Below are 14,998 nucleotides of genomic sequence, written 5' to 3'. Positions count from 1 at the left end.
AGTAAATCATTTGGTCTATGCCACCAGCCACAGACGGGTGCTGGAAAATTTTCCTTGTCCTGTGAAACCGTGGTGGCAACAGAAAGCTGCACAGCAGCTGAAGCACTACTTCTGCTACCACCTGGAAAAGAGGTGTTGGTGAGGAAAGGTTGCCCAGGGACCCGAGGCTGGTTTCTGCAGCCCCTGCTCCAGCTTTCCCCACAAGCGCAGCAGACAGAGCATTAAGAACAGAGGCACTGCTTCTTCAGGGTGAAAAAACAGAGATCACCAGCATCACTAGCGAGATATGGCATGAGCTGACTGTGATATTAAATCTGTTTTTACTTACAGCAAAATTACTACTAATAAAGCAACCTTTATTTTTCTACAATATACCCAGTTGGACAGTGGGATTTAATTGCTTTGTTTTAAAATACATACTGTGAACAATCTGCTTTGCTTAAAACATCAGGCTGCAGACCTGAGGACAATTTATTTCAACACTAGTAAGGCTATGGAAGATCAAACTGTCTCTTTTCTCTGTTCTTCCCACACCACCCACTGCGAGGAGACCCTTCCATACAACCGAAGCAAATGAAACTGCAGGAACAGTTCTGAAGTATTTTTTTGGCATGTGAATTTTAATTGTACACATATCATCCGATTAGGTCTGGGTTTGGATGTCGAGTTCACATACTGTTGTGTAATCAAACACCCAATAACGGGGAAGTTATAGAAATTCTTTAAATCTATCAGATGTTCATATAGCACTGTTGCACACCATCTGGTCTCACTTATCCGGCTAAATCAAGATAATGGGTGGTATCCATCATTACTGATGAATGATTCATGGTAACATATCGGTATCCTCTTGACCCATAGCTGAGGTAATGCAGAGTTCTCTTTTGCTGTTATTTTCCCAGAGCTGGTTGATTCGCTACAGAGTGATGACTAAAAGTCAGAGTAATATTTCCAAAGACTGAATTCCCTAAGTAAATTTTGAATATTTCAGATTTCATTAAGCATCACCCTCTTGTTTGTTTGGAGATGCATGTGCTTTATATGTTACATTGAGTGTCCATTTGACCTGAATGTTAAGTGGTTTTCATCACTTTTCAGATCATGAAACCTTTTGAAGAAAGAAAGTCAGTGGAGTTTTTAAGTCTGCAACCACAGACACTGCTGTTGGCAAAAGTGTAGGCATGGAGATAAATATAAACAGATGTTTGGGGTTTTTTTTGTGAAGGGAATATTTTCTTTTCAATGCCCACATTAACATTAATGGGAGTTACGCAAAGGCAGTGAGAGACTATACCCACCGATGATTAATCTAAAATGTCTGCACAACTTGAATGAATCAAGCGCTCTGTGCAACTGATACCCAAATACAATCAAGACTATTGCTGATCTTTTTTATTTTTTAAGAGCCCTCTAAACCAATTTTGCATTGGGTGCTGGAAGCAAATTTAATGAATATAAATATAGGACCAAATTTTGCCAGCTGCTAAAAATGTGTGCAACTCCCACTGACTTCAGTGGAAGCATATGCATATGGGGGCAGAATCCAACCCTTAGTAAATATGAAATTATCAAGATAATAAAATAAATTACTTCTGTGGTGTCAATTCTTTAATTCTTTACAAAGTTCCCAATTTGAATATGAAAGCTGTTGGTTAAAAGATGTAGGATTATTCCCATACCCAGTTAAAGCTGAATTATTTGGAACATTTTTTTCACAAGATGCTCTCAGGAACAGCTTGATTGCTATCTATACTCTCTCAGCTCCTCTCTGCAGCAACATTAGCAGTTGTCACATGGAGGATTATGAAGTCTCAAAAACTCTATAAAACTACCAGTTTTAATTACTGGAATTGCCAAACTGGTTTCATACCGATAAGCTTGATATTGTTGTCTTCATCTAGCAACAGATTTTCTATCTTCAAGTCTCTGAAAGAAATAAAATATTTTGAGTGAGCCTCCAAAACAATGAAGCAGCTTCCCATCACTCTCATCAGTGTATTTACAAGATTCATATATAACAACAACAAATATAATGAAAGCAGCACACACAGTTCCACATTCAAAGCAGAAAGCCCCATGCATTGTCTCCTCTACAAAATTACCAATGCTTTCACACAGAGTTTCACACCTATTCTTCAGGCACAAAATGACTTTATAAACATTTGTCAGTACATCCTGTAATTAATCAGGTTCTTCAGATTTCTCACATACTTAAAAGTTTGCAGAAATCTTATACACTGGAAACATTTCAGATATATGGTTTTGGAATTAGAGGTCACTTTCTCATTACTCTTCACAACCAAAGGCTCTTCACTGGCCACTGCTGAAGGATACACCATCTTCTGCAGAGATCTGTCAAGTCAAATGTCTGTCTGCAAGGGAGACCAGACTCAACCTTCCCTGGGGATGAAGCATCGAAACTCCTTATAGAGGTGGTCGGCATTGGTACTCCCATATTGTAGAGGTGAAAACTGAGGCTGAGGGATTGAAATTACTTGCTCAATGCCATCCCAAATGCCAGTAACAAAGCCAAGAGAAGAAGCCACACAGGTTTTCTGAGTGCCATGTTAGCGCTTTCTCCACCATGCCGCCCTGCCTGACCCCACAGATCCACTGCACAGATCAGGCCCTGGACCAGTTTTGGGAGAGAGAGGATAAAATGAAAGCAGTCCCCTTCTACAAGACAGCCAACCATTCTTCACATATCTACGTCAGCACATCGTTCACTTTACATGTGCCCTTCCATCACTCAAGAACATGGTTGTGCTTTCCTAAGCCATGTTCTACATAAGAAAAATATCCCAGAGATCACACACACATACAAAACCATCCCAAAAGCCCAAACTGTACAGACTAAGCATTAAGTATAATATGAACAAATCATTTAGGTTGCTAAACAACTTGTCCATGACTTCTAGCAGTTGCTGTGTCTTTATCACAAGAATTTTTCCCCCATCCAAACATAAAATATTTCTAACAATCAGCATGCTGGGATATCAATAGCTCAGACAGGCAGTGATGCTTCTCCCAGCACTCTTTGGAAAAATCTGGATAATAAAGCCATCAGCTATAATTATGGGAAGGCAGTGACATCCACAGTATTTTGCCTTTGTAAGGCAAAGGAAGTAATGAAGGATGCCTCTATTACTGATGAAGATATAAGGCTTAATAAAATAAGACAAGTAAACCAACCAAACCAGACAAAGTACTTCCACAAGAAAGGATCTGGGAAAGAAAGAAAAATAGCTGTGACCAACTCCAAGCCTTTTTTAAAACGTTCCTCTCCATTTCATTTTATGCTCACGCTGTGTATCAAGTAAACCTGAGGCAGAAGAGTACTTGCAGGTAGGATGCCACTCACTTCATCAATATGACCATAAGGATCTTCTCCAAACAGATGTTTCTACTCCCCAGTGAGCATTTCTTGCAGATTTTCCTTGCTTCGTGTGTGAAAAGAAGCAGAGGAAATACTGTATAAATCTACCAAAAGAGAGTATTTTGCAAATTTCAGGTATTCAGGGGCAATATCCAGGCTTTCCTATGGCATCCAGCCAAACATTTCCTGAGGAGAGGACTGCCTTCTGCACCAGCCCTCTTTTCTCAGAGAAGCAACGGAACTCAGTCAATAAAGCACCAGCCTGAGAGACAGGAGGAGGGGATTACGTTCCCTCCTCTGGCAACAACCCAGTATGTTAACTTGAGGAAAACAGCCACGTTAAAAGTGACGGCTAATTTCAAATACTGTGGCAGAGATGTAACCACATTTGGCCATGTCTTGACCAAGACACAGCCTACAAAGAGCTCACTCTCCAGCCCTGCTCCCACTCCAAGGGTGAGCACCAGCTCCGGGCTGTGCATGCCATCAGCCCGGCTAGCATCCATGGCATCCCCCTCCTCATCCGCAGGAGACTCCACATGCCGTGACGGCACTGCAGACCCACCACCCCCATGTCCTCCAAAAGCAGCTTCCCTCATAGGGCAACCGCTGCCGCTGAGAAATAGCTTGCTACAAGGAGGACATGCCCTGCCAGATGGATCCGGATCAACTCGACTTCCCTTTACTGCCAAAAAAGGACTTATTTCTTCACGTCTTTATTGCTTGCAGGTGGAGGTTTTCACAGACAGGGCCATTAGCCTCTAGAAAGATATCAGGGCCGGGAATTTAACAGGGGAGACTGCCAAAAAAAACAGTATGGGAAAGAGGAAAAAGACAAAAAACCCACCCCCAAACCAAAACTAAACTGAAATCAACAGAAGCACATAGAGCTTCGGGTCATACACTGCAGTGCTTAGTACAACGTCCCAAAGGAAGGAGAAAGACCATTTGGAAGCTCTGAGTATATTAAACATTAGCTAAGAAGAGGTAAGACTTTTAAAAATAAAGGCAAGGGAATGGAAAGATGAAAGCTCTAAGGCTGAGGAGAAAAGACACAGAGGCAATTAGAATAATAAATAAGTGATGAGAGGGGTAAACATAAACACAAGAAAAGATATTTAAAAGGATTCAAGGTTAAAAAAATAAAACTAAAGGTAAATATTACAGGGCATTTTAAAGCTATCAGAGGGAAAAAAAAATTAAATATACCCTCAGTATAGAATGCAATCAGACCTGGTTAAAGATGTTTACCTATATGTCTATTCTCAGCAGATTTGCTGGCAAGTGGTAACTGATCTAATAGTTGATATGCACCACATTTTTGTCAACCCATATCAATACGAAAGCACTTTTCTTCGGTGTGACGCTGCAAGCTAGGACAACAAGTTTTTACTCCTTGATACAACCTAACGAGAAGATTCCACACGAACCAGCCTTAGAAATGCGAAGCAAAAGCCATACGAAACCAAACAAAAAATCCCCAGACTAAGCCATACTTGGAGAGCTGCTGCTACGCAGATGTGGACCCATGGGTGGGCACCGGGCAGGACCCCCAGGCAGCCTGATCCCCTGCAGCAGGCTGGCAGCAGGGCATAGAGATGGCAGGTACCCGCAGCCAGGACAGCAGAAGTGCAAATAGAGGCTGCGTGTCTGGACAAGATCCGTAGCCATCAGGACAGAAGGGTTATTCAGTGAGTACTTTCGGTAACTTTAACAACGCACCAGATTATCCACTATTTCTTTCTGACAAAAAGTGCAGTGGTACAAGCCAATTACATATCTGCCTTAGGCTCATCGTGCAGACAGAACCGATTTCCCCAAACTTCTTAAATGCTTTATTACGTCAGTTCTGTCCAATTCAAACTGTAATTATTTTTTACAAAGAGAGGCTTATCTGAGTTGCTGCTTTGTTTGAATGTTGACATTAATTCATTGCAATGGAAAAAGTAGCACCATTGCACCCAAAAGTGTTAGGGAACCCTGAATTTCATGCACTATATTATAAATGGTTTAACAAATAAAAGTAAACATACCACCTTATTTATTTTAGTCAGTGGAGGTTTTTGCATGTTTTTAATAGCTGCATACTGCAAGGGAGAATGCGAGTTAGAAGCTACAACACACACAGCAATTGAAGTCCTTGCTGAAGTCATTGGAGGACCCAGAGCACTGAACATCAGGTACACATGCTGGTCCCTGCAGACTCAAAGGTCCTCATAGTTTCACACATGGCTTGCGCTTCTTGGTGGGTTCCTAGAGCTGGACACAGCTGCTTTGTGACTAGAAGGGCTGGGCAAGCACTCCTTTATGCCAGCAGCATGTGCCACGCTGCATGTGATTGAGGCGGGGAGAAGAAACCCAGTTGCTGGAGACCTTCAGTTTCCCTCCTTGAAGTAAATCTGATCTTGTTCCTCACTGTCGCAAAAAAAATGGGACTAAAGGATTTATTTTTTTTTTCCCCTTAAGCATATTTTCGGCATTCATTGCTGAAAAACTTCAAAATACCCTCAGTAATTAAATATTAAAGAAAAAATAAAAATTACCTTTTCCTGAGGGGTTAGTTCCATGATGCTGAGAGTGCCTAACTATGGTACGAGTCAGTCAAATCTATGACTAATGACGACACTCAAGAAAGACCAAGCTGCACTACCACAATGTGGAGAATCAGCATATATTTATGCCTTGTCAGCTTACGAAGCTAGCAGCATACAGTCAGCGTTCCCCGTATTTGAAAATACGCCTTCTTCATCAGATGGTTTGTTTGGGAGTTTGTTCTGCTGTTGATGGGGCTGATATGTCTCTGGCTTTGCTCAGACCTTCACAGACCACTTTGGAAATCCCAATTCCAGCCAGTGACTCTACCGAGCAAGACGTGAGCCTGCTTCCCTGAGTGAGCTACCCCAGGCTTCAGCTGTCAGCTCAGTGTGCTTTTGAAAGAAGCTTATTCAGTGCCATTGCAGGCATCAGACAGCAAAATTGAAGTTTTTGCATTTCACACTTTATTTCTTGTCTGGGGGAGGAGGGATGAGAAGGAAGGTTTTACCAGCAAGCAGCTGCAAAGCAGCAGCGGTTGCTGCTGTCTCCTGCATCTTATTTTTAATCAGTACAGCACCATGAAAAATCGCTCCCTAACTCCCACCCCCCAAGCCCACTTTCTAGCCCTATGCAAGAGCAGGAGGTGAGCTGGAAAGGTTGCAGAGATTTGAGTCCATCATCACATCAATATACATTTCACAGGCTTTGTTATCAAAATACTACTTATTGAGCCTGATTCTTCTATCAGTCACAATGTCACTGAATTCAATGCGGTTGCCTCTGTAAAAGAGGAATTCAGTCTATTGTCTTCACTAAAATGATGTTTACTTTGTTTACAGCAGAGTACTCCAAAAGAGAATGCCCAAAGGTAATTTTGAAGTCTGACATAAAATAGAAAGACAAACCAGCTTTGCACTTCAAAAGGAGACTTTGTTCTGTAGTGCAGAATCTGTCATAAATATTGCATCAGCAACCAGACTACTGGCACTTAAAATTAATAGGATGGAAATTATCAAAGCCAACACGTAAAAGTAGCAGGTACCAAAGCAGGAATCCTGTAGCACCCTGAGCAACTTGATTGTATGGCACCAACTTAGTCTGCTAGGGAAAGAGATCATGGAAAAATATATAAATCCCGCTCAAAACCTCAGGGTTTTTGTGTGTCTTTCAAACTCCTGATCTGCTTTTAATTACAAAATGGCAGTGGAAGGTACGAATATGTTGCCACGAAGACAGAAAAAGGGGAATACAGAAAACTATCTTTGCTACCAATACATTATTAAATTCTTTTCTTTGACATCCTGACAGTAATTGCACTGAATGGGATTGAATTTTGTTAAAATTACTTTAAAAGGGTTGTTGAGAATTTCCTGTGGGATGCAGTGGCAAGCACCGAGGCTTTCACTTCATTTTCTCTGTTGTCCTTACAGTCCCAAGGGGCTTATTGTTCATCCTACTTTTTGACAGCATGAAGGCCTATGTAAACACCCTCTGAAAAGAGAAAGCTTCACCAGATACTGCCATTTGGGTTTGTTTTCCTGTCAGAGGGAAAGATAAATATTCCTACCTGATTCACAGCTGAGCTTGTCACAAGTATATTTTTAGCAACCAACCAGCTCTACTGATAGAAGGAATGAAACACAAATGATTACATGAAATTATAAATAGCTTAGCAGCTTTTTTTTTTTTTTTTTTTTTTTTTGTTGTTGTTTTTTTAGTGAGCAGCCAAGGAGTTCTGAGCCCTGGACACCCCTCACTGAAGATGTAGCTCCTGCTACTCAGGAACTTGGAGTCTTCATCCATCATAGCAGATGAAATATTTATAATTTAAAATACATCTATACAGTCAAAGATGAGTTTTGGGTTTTTTCACCTCTCTAAATAAAATAAGGTTTCTTGAAGTATTTAAATTTTAGGCTGTTCACACATCAATGCCTCTTAACAGAAGCATTTCCATTGAGTTCTGGGTCCCAGCTCTTGTCCAAAGATCAGAGTGCTTTTCTGCCATGCCAGGTCTTGATTGTAAGTAATGAAGCTTACCAAGTAATATTCATCAAATAATGTAAGCAAATTTCATGCAACTTATTTCATCTGGCTTTTTTTTCATCCCGAGTTATAGAACAGGGCAAGTCATCTATATTATTCCCTGAATAATGCAGACAAAACAAATGATTTTTTTGTAATAAAATAGTCAGCGAACACTTTTCAATGTCCTGCCCCATTCAATGTGAATGATGAAAGCATTTGGAGAGAGGCAAACAGTAGACCGCTTTCTGGCCTAGGATGCCATGTTTTGTTTCACACGCAGTGCATGCGAACACCCACAGATCACCATGTAGATGAAAGTGCTGTTATTTTTATCTGCTTTAAAAATAACAACAATAACAACAACAGAACATTGTCATTTCATCCAGGGTGAGAACGAATCAGACTTCTGCACTATTTTTTCCCCCTCTTCAGTTGCCGATTGAGTAGTCTGTTTCTAGAGTTGCCATGGCCAAAAGCCCAAGATGCTGAAGGACAACTCCTGGGGTAACTATTATTCTTTCTCCCTCTCTTGCTCCCAGAGAGCCAGAAGAATAAATCTGGATCACACCACCAGTGTTTTTCCTGCATCTCTACACTGCTCTACGTACTTTTTTTTGCAGAATAAGTCAAGACATTGAGTGGTTAAGCTAGAGAAAATACTTGCAGATACACTGCTTGTGATTCTGTCAAATTTTATCAGTTTAAGCAGAACCGGACCTGCTCATTACCCAGACAGAAGACTCCCAAGAACAAGCTCTGTGCCATGCTGTGATTTGAGAAATAGAGTGGATAGAGTATGCTGCCTTTGGGGTAAGGATTAATCCAATGCCACAGGGCTGGACAGACAGAGCTCAGCTGCCAGATGCAGCAGAGCATGTCAGTATTTCCAGGGCTGCTTCCTCTCTCTGCTCACAAAGGTCCCTCACGCCTCAGTCTCTGTGAGCCGTGCTTATGTTCACAGAGACAGCAGAGAGAAAGAAGGGGTGAGGGCCAAAACTGCTGCGAGTGTGCAGCATCCAAACAGCAACTCGGGCTCCTCAGGCTCATGTCCTCTCTGGACTGCAAAGCCTTGCCTTCTTGCCACCACAGTAGCCTGTTGATTCTAGCTTGTACCTAGTGGACAAGATATTTTTGTACAAAATATGGGTTTGAATCCTCTCTGAAAAAGAAGGGAATCAAAGCCAAGCCTACCAACACCCCGTAAGCACTTCAGCCGCTACACAGAGGGTAAATTTTTCAGGGAGAGGAACTGCTGCTGCTGAACTCAATACTGCTGTTAAAAGCTAAACATGTTCATCTGTTCTTGCCGGGTTTCCCTCTGCCCATCTCAGAAACCTTGACCTTTTTCCTTCCTCTCTCTCTGTACATACTGGATATCAATTGATCCCTTAAAGCAACGAGTAGACTTCATCTTTGTCCGTGCTCCAAACTGTGGGGTTAATAATTTAAGGAGGTCAGCAGTTTAGCTGCTGATAGAGAACCTGCAGAACAGACCTGGTGGCTGCTCAAATATTTGTTGGCAATACCAGAAATTTAGCTTAAGATGAGACCTCAGTACACCCGAGGTTGTATGTGCACATAGCACATATCCCTAATGGATCACAGGGAACACGCAGAGAGCCTCAAACAAAAAAAGCAGTTTTCAGAGCGCATGGAGTTCCACCAAGACAGATGCACCCAATGGCGTTGCACAGTGGTAGGCAGCTCAGCCCACAGCTGGGCACAGCTGGAGGAGCTGGCTGTGGGCTGCCTTCAGGCAGTTTGCCAGCTGCCTGCACAGCAGCCCTGTGGACAGGTATGTACAACAGCTCTCCATCTTCTACAGATTGAGTGCAGCCAAGGAAATTAAGACCCAGATCCTCAAAACTATTCAGGCGTCTAGCTCCTAAGACGTGCCTATATAACCTAAGAGGATGGGGCCTACACAGCTTGCTCAGCGTCATTTGGGAAGTATGTGGGAGTCCAGACTTAACACCAGTTGGCCCAAAACTAGAACGTGGAGTCTACTTCTTAGACAATACCCTATAAATACACCTAAGAACAGAAGAGGAGACATACCAAAGGTCCACCCAGCCCACTGTCCTCCTGTCTCCATAGCAGCCAAAAGCACATAAGTGGAGAAAGGTCCAGGGACAGGCAATCTTGTGTGATACCTCCACCTGCACTCTCCCAGCCTCTACCGCTTGCTGCTCAGGGACTTCAGGCAGAGGTAGCTACTCCTTATTCAGACTCCCTCTGCAGACTCCTCTCTGATGAACTTGTCCCATTTCCCCTGGAGCCCAGGTACACTTTTAACTGTAGCATATTCTTGCTTATAAACCGATTGAGCAAAGGTCCTAAACAAAGAAAGGGACATATTGCAACAGCTCTGGATCTCTCCTGAGAAGACACTGTTAGATGAACGGAACAGTTGCATACTCTGCATTGTACTTCACCGTCTTCAAACTTGTGAGGTCGTGTTGAGGCAATACAACAAACTGAAAGAGCAGAGAAGCAGAAAGGGACTTCTGTGGTCCCATTCAGGCTTCGTCCCAGCTGTGTCACTGCGAGGCTTTGGGCAAATCAGTTCGTCTCCCTATACCGCTGTATAGTAAAAAAAAAAAAACAGACACAACCACCTCCTCAAAGAAATAGTGAAATGATTCATCGGTTAATGTTGGTACAGAGATTTGAAAAGGCAAAATAGTGCTTGCCTACTTTTCCAAAGCACAGGCTTATCTTTAAGGACATGGAGTCAGCATGGTTCCCCTATGCTCACCTGAAGCTACACACTTACTTAAGGCTTTCTGCAGATACTTTCTAATGGGTAAAATATGAGCACCTAAACAATGTAACGAAGATTAGCCAAAAAAGCAGTTAGGAATATGTTTTCGTAACAAAGTCTCCTTACTATACAAATAAATGCCAGAATACCACTTAGAAGCTCTGAGATAAAATTTATCAGAGAGGGTTTTTAAGATTACCTGTGAACTACTCCTGCCCGGTGAAGATGTTCAACTGCCAGGATAAGCTGCCGGATGTATTTGCGTGCTTCATGCTCCTCAAGTCTTTTTTTCTCATAGATCTTGTGCATCAAGTTGCCACCAGGGCACAGCTCCATGACAAGGTAGTAGCTGTTTTCAGTTTCCAGTATATCCAGCAGCTGAGCAATATTTGGGTGGCGGATCATTTGCTGGATCTGCCCTTCCCGTCGCAGATTCTTAGTGACATAGGTGTCCTTTTTGGCTCTTTTCTTGTCAATTACTTTCACTGCCACCTAATGAAAAAACAGAGGAGAGGGGGTTGTTAGTAGTCACACCAATGATTTATTGCCTTAACCTTGTATAAACAACCTCAAAAAAAAAAAAAAAAAAAAATCAAAAGAATGTCAGTCTCAACTGATACACCATGGTTTCAGGCACAGCTGCCCAGGTCAGAGGAATAGCTGTCTTTCTAAACCCACTGACAATTTCTTTCTTTATTCCCTTGTACGATGACAGACAAAAGTTATTGCAAGGAAATGGGTAACAAAGGAGAAGAGACGATCTCATTAACCATACCCAAAAACTTAGCACACTTCATGCTGGGCATTTATTTTATCTGTTTTCCCAGAAACGCTTCAGGCTTGTGTTCACAAGCTTTAGGTGTCATTTTTGGCTTTTCCTGGCTTGGATATATGACTTGAGATGATAAGCTTCCGTGACAAGTTTCTTAAACTATAGACAAGTGTTAGTTTTGCATGATTAAACAGAATAAAAACATACTATGAAAACCAAAATAATTTTGGTACCACTCTCTTGGCACATTTCTTTTTCATCTTTGAAAACGTACATGAAAGATGATCCCCTTGTGACTTCTAGAACCGAGCAACTCTGCAAAATCCAAGAAGGCAAAACTTTTTTTAATGCAAGTTCTCAGTGGCACACCTGCTTGCAGCTGTCCAAAGCAACTGAAGCCCATCATGAAAGTACATAGTAAAACTAAGGAGACTGTACCACAATCTATGACACAGCACATGCTAGCGGCTATCCAAGTGCTTTTCCTCTCATTGCTGGTGCAGAACACCACATGAGAACAAAAGGATGGGAACGACTAGGATATCGTTCCGTTCTATGCCTAAAGAATCTGGTTCCTTTTATTGTTTTAATGGATTCACTAAATAGCCGCAATAAAAGTATCTGCCTTTTTCTACCTCAAATTTATAGACACTTACTTATTTATTGAGATTTCTTATTTAGATTGGGTGCTGCAGACTTCCAGGTCACCTGCACCAGACAAAGATTTAACAGCTTGTGCCAGGCTGAGCAACAAAAGGCACTGCAAAATCCTCCTCCCGGGCTCATTTCTTCAGATCTCTGCCACATAGGAAGTCCTTCACGCACCTGGACCCCGCAGCTCGCCCATCATTACCCAAGTGACAGCTGCTTGTTTGTCAGGATGAGAGGGAGGGAAACACGGTGCTTGGTATTGCTGTGTGACACTGAATTTTACATGATGCGAAAGAGTCTTGTTTGCATGGGTACAGGTCCGACAAAACACACACAAAATGCCACATCTGCCCCCCACCCCCCCAGACAGAGGCACAAAGAAGCTGCATCCGCACCTTTGCTGTCTGCCTTGATTTGGCCTTGGAGGATCTCCTGCACTACCTTACTCCTACAATGAGAAGGAATAACAAATGTGGGGAAAACCTCAGAGTTTTATTTACCCTAGACTTAATACCCAGACAACAGCACAAGCTCAAGAGCCTTCCGTCCATCTCCAGCTCGTACAACATCCCTCCTCACGGCCGACAAACTAACTACTCACAGCAAACTCACTTTCAGCCAGGGCCAACTACATCGTGACAACCCACAGCACTGCGGGCTGATGGGCTTCGCCAACAGGGAGACAAACTTATTCAAAACATATCTGGCCGCCTTCCTAGATTGAGAAAGTGCCAAGCACACATCAAGCACATGACAGCTTCCAGTCTGACTAGCCGCACCTCTATTTTTTCTGCAAGCAAAGGAAAAATTAAATTAGGGAACATTTTGGTTTTCCTTTAAAGAACAAAAGCCACAAAAAATATGGTCTGGAAATATGACAACAAAAATAGATCCATACCATTTGACATGAATGCCTTGAATCAAAGTCAAGTTTTATCAGCAGAGGAATTGAAGAATAAAACTACAGGAGTTGGGGCTTCATAGTCTGTCCTAAGAGCCAGAAGTCAGTATCGCTGAGTATGTTATTAGCTGCATACATTTCTGCTGCTAAAAGAGCATTCTGATGAAATACAGTTGATAAAGAGATAAGGCTGAACACCACACACGAGACAGCTGCCTGGGTGAAGCCCAGCAACATCAGGACCATAAACACCTGGAAGCTACATTCCTGACTAGTCACATTAAAGAAAGATCATTTAGTGGTAAGATAAAACAGCAGGTAAATCAGAGCTTAACTTGACCATTTTTTAAGGCCTCAGGTGATTCACCAAGGAAACAGTCTTAAATTAGTACGTTCCTCCATCTAACGAGATAGAACTGAGAACACAGAGGCTTGCATGGATTATGTAGACAGCAAACCACAGAAGTTATTCTGGTGAGGACAAACAAATTCATGGGTTACAGAAACACGAGATGCCAGATCGTTTGCTGGCAGCACAATACAATCTCTGAAAAAAAGAAAAAAAAAAAAAAAAAAAGTGCTGATATTTTCCACAGCTGCAGGATACAAAACATGGGAGTATTACAGTACGGAGCAGTAATCTGTTACTCATTTCAGTAAGTCATCCACAATTAATTGGCCAAAAAAAAGCACGTTACTACACATGTGTGTATCTGCTGCCCAAGCTGAGCATGGCTGTGGAGACAGGGGCAACCACCTGAACCCAGGAGACAGAGCCAACTATGTGACTACTTGATGACTTTTTCACTACCACAAAGATTTAGCTTTCTGTGCCTTATGGACAAATTTTGTCCCCGATTTTGACAGATACTTGGTCAGGCACCCTACCTATCCCAGCAGACAAGCAAAGCTGCTTTCTGAGCCACCCTTGACTCCAAGCTACCGTTCCCCCTTTAAGGCCCCTTGCATCAGGTCTGAGAGATCCACCAGCAGAGCTGACAAAGGTGGAAACAACAGTTATATTTTGGCAACAGCTTTGCACCGGGGAAAGAGAAGAGTAGAACACCAGGTAAGGCTATGGCAGGCTTGCATCTTCGACACCAGGCAGGAAACTAGCTTTGGTGTGATACTGCTTGCTCCTGGGACAGATATGCATGGGACCTCATGACCTCTCCTAGGTCTGTGCTGCAGCACAGGGCACCCCAGAAATACCTCAGACAGATGCCCCCCCCCCCCCCCGCCTTCCATCTCAGGGACTATTCAAAAGTCAGGGTCTTTAGAGAAACCTCTATATATCTAAAGCAAATATTGTAGTTGACCCAAACACACAAGCAGCCTATCAATTTTCATATCGATGTTCTCCATAATAGCTTCTAGTTTTTGCTCCTCCTGGGTCTTCTTCCTTACTACTCCTTTCACATATTCTCCTGTCCTCCCCGTCAATGTCCTTTCCCTTGCACTGCAGTTCTTTTTGCTTTTGCTTTCTTGTAGGACCACTTTGCTTTCCTAAATGAAATGCATCCCATGGTACAATGGTTGTGCAAAGGGGTCAGCACTCTCAGGCAGAGCTCCAGTGGGGTTTTTTCAGTTGTTTGGGTTTCTTGGATTTTCCTCTGATTTACAATTTCCTTTGAAGCATATACAGGAAACCTAGGGATCAAACTCTGCACTCAGTTACTCCAGGGTTGACTTACTAAAAAATATCCCTGATCTTGAGTTCATCCAGCGTTAGACCAAGGTAAGTGAAGACCGAATGTGCCCCAACACATTTAATACACACAGCTTCCCATACAGTGTAGATGAGTGTGCCTACACCTGAAAATTTCATTCATGCAGAAGGAAAAAACATTCAGTAGAGAAAATACTGTAGATGTTAGATAACCATAAAATAAACACATTCGAGCCTTCATAGCCTACTCAAGACATGGCAATTATTCAGTTTTGCTCTCCCAAGTTTCAAGTAGGGGCTCT

The 14,998-nt window shown here is 42.4% G+C and overlaps 1 protein-coding gene across 2 annotated transcripts in view; it reads right to left on the bottom strand.

Moving 5' to 3' along the window:
* The window catches only part of HUNK (hormonally up-regulated Neu-associated kinase), a 59,172-nt gene that overhangs the window by 28,252 nt on the left and 15,922 nt on the right, over positions 1–14,998 (bottom strand). For both annotated transcript variants that reach the window (XM_049835130.1, XM_049835131.1), the window contains exons 2-3: positions 10,903–11,195; positions 1,871–1,926 (exon numbers count right to left, since the gene is read on the bottom strand). In XM_049835130.1, coding sequence (XP_049691087.1) covers positions 1,871–1,926; positions 10,903–11,195 — 349 coding nt within the window. The remainder of the gene's footprint in view (positions 1–1,870; positions 1,927–10,902; positions 11,196–14,998) is intronic.

The sequence above is a fragment of the Accipiter gentilis genome, chromosome 32, assembly GCF_929443795.1.
Source record: "Accipiter gentilis chromosome 32, bAccGen1.1, whole genome shotgun sequence".
In the NCBI taxonomy this organism is placed as follows: Eukaryota; Metazoa; Chordata; class Aves; order Accipitriformes; family Accipitridae; genus Astur; species Astur gentilis.
This window is presented reverse-complemented; position numbering and strand designations above follow the sequence as displayed.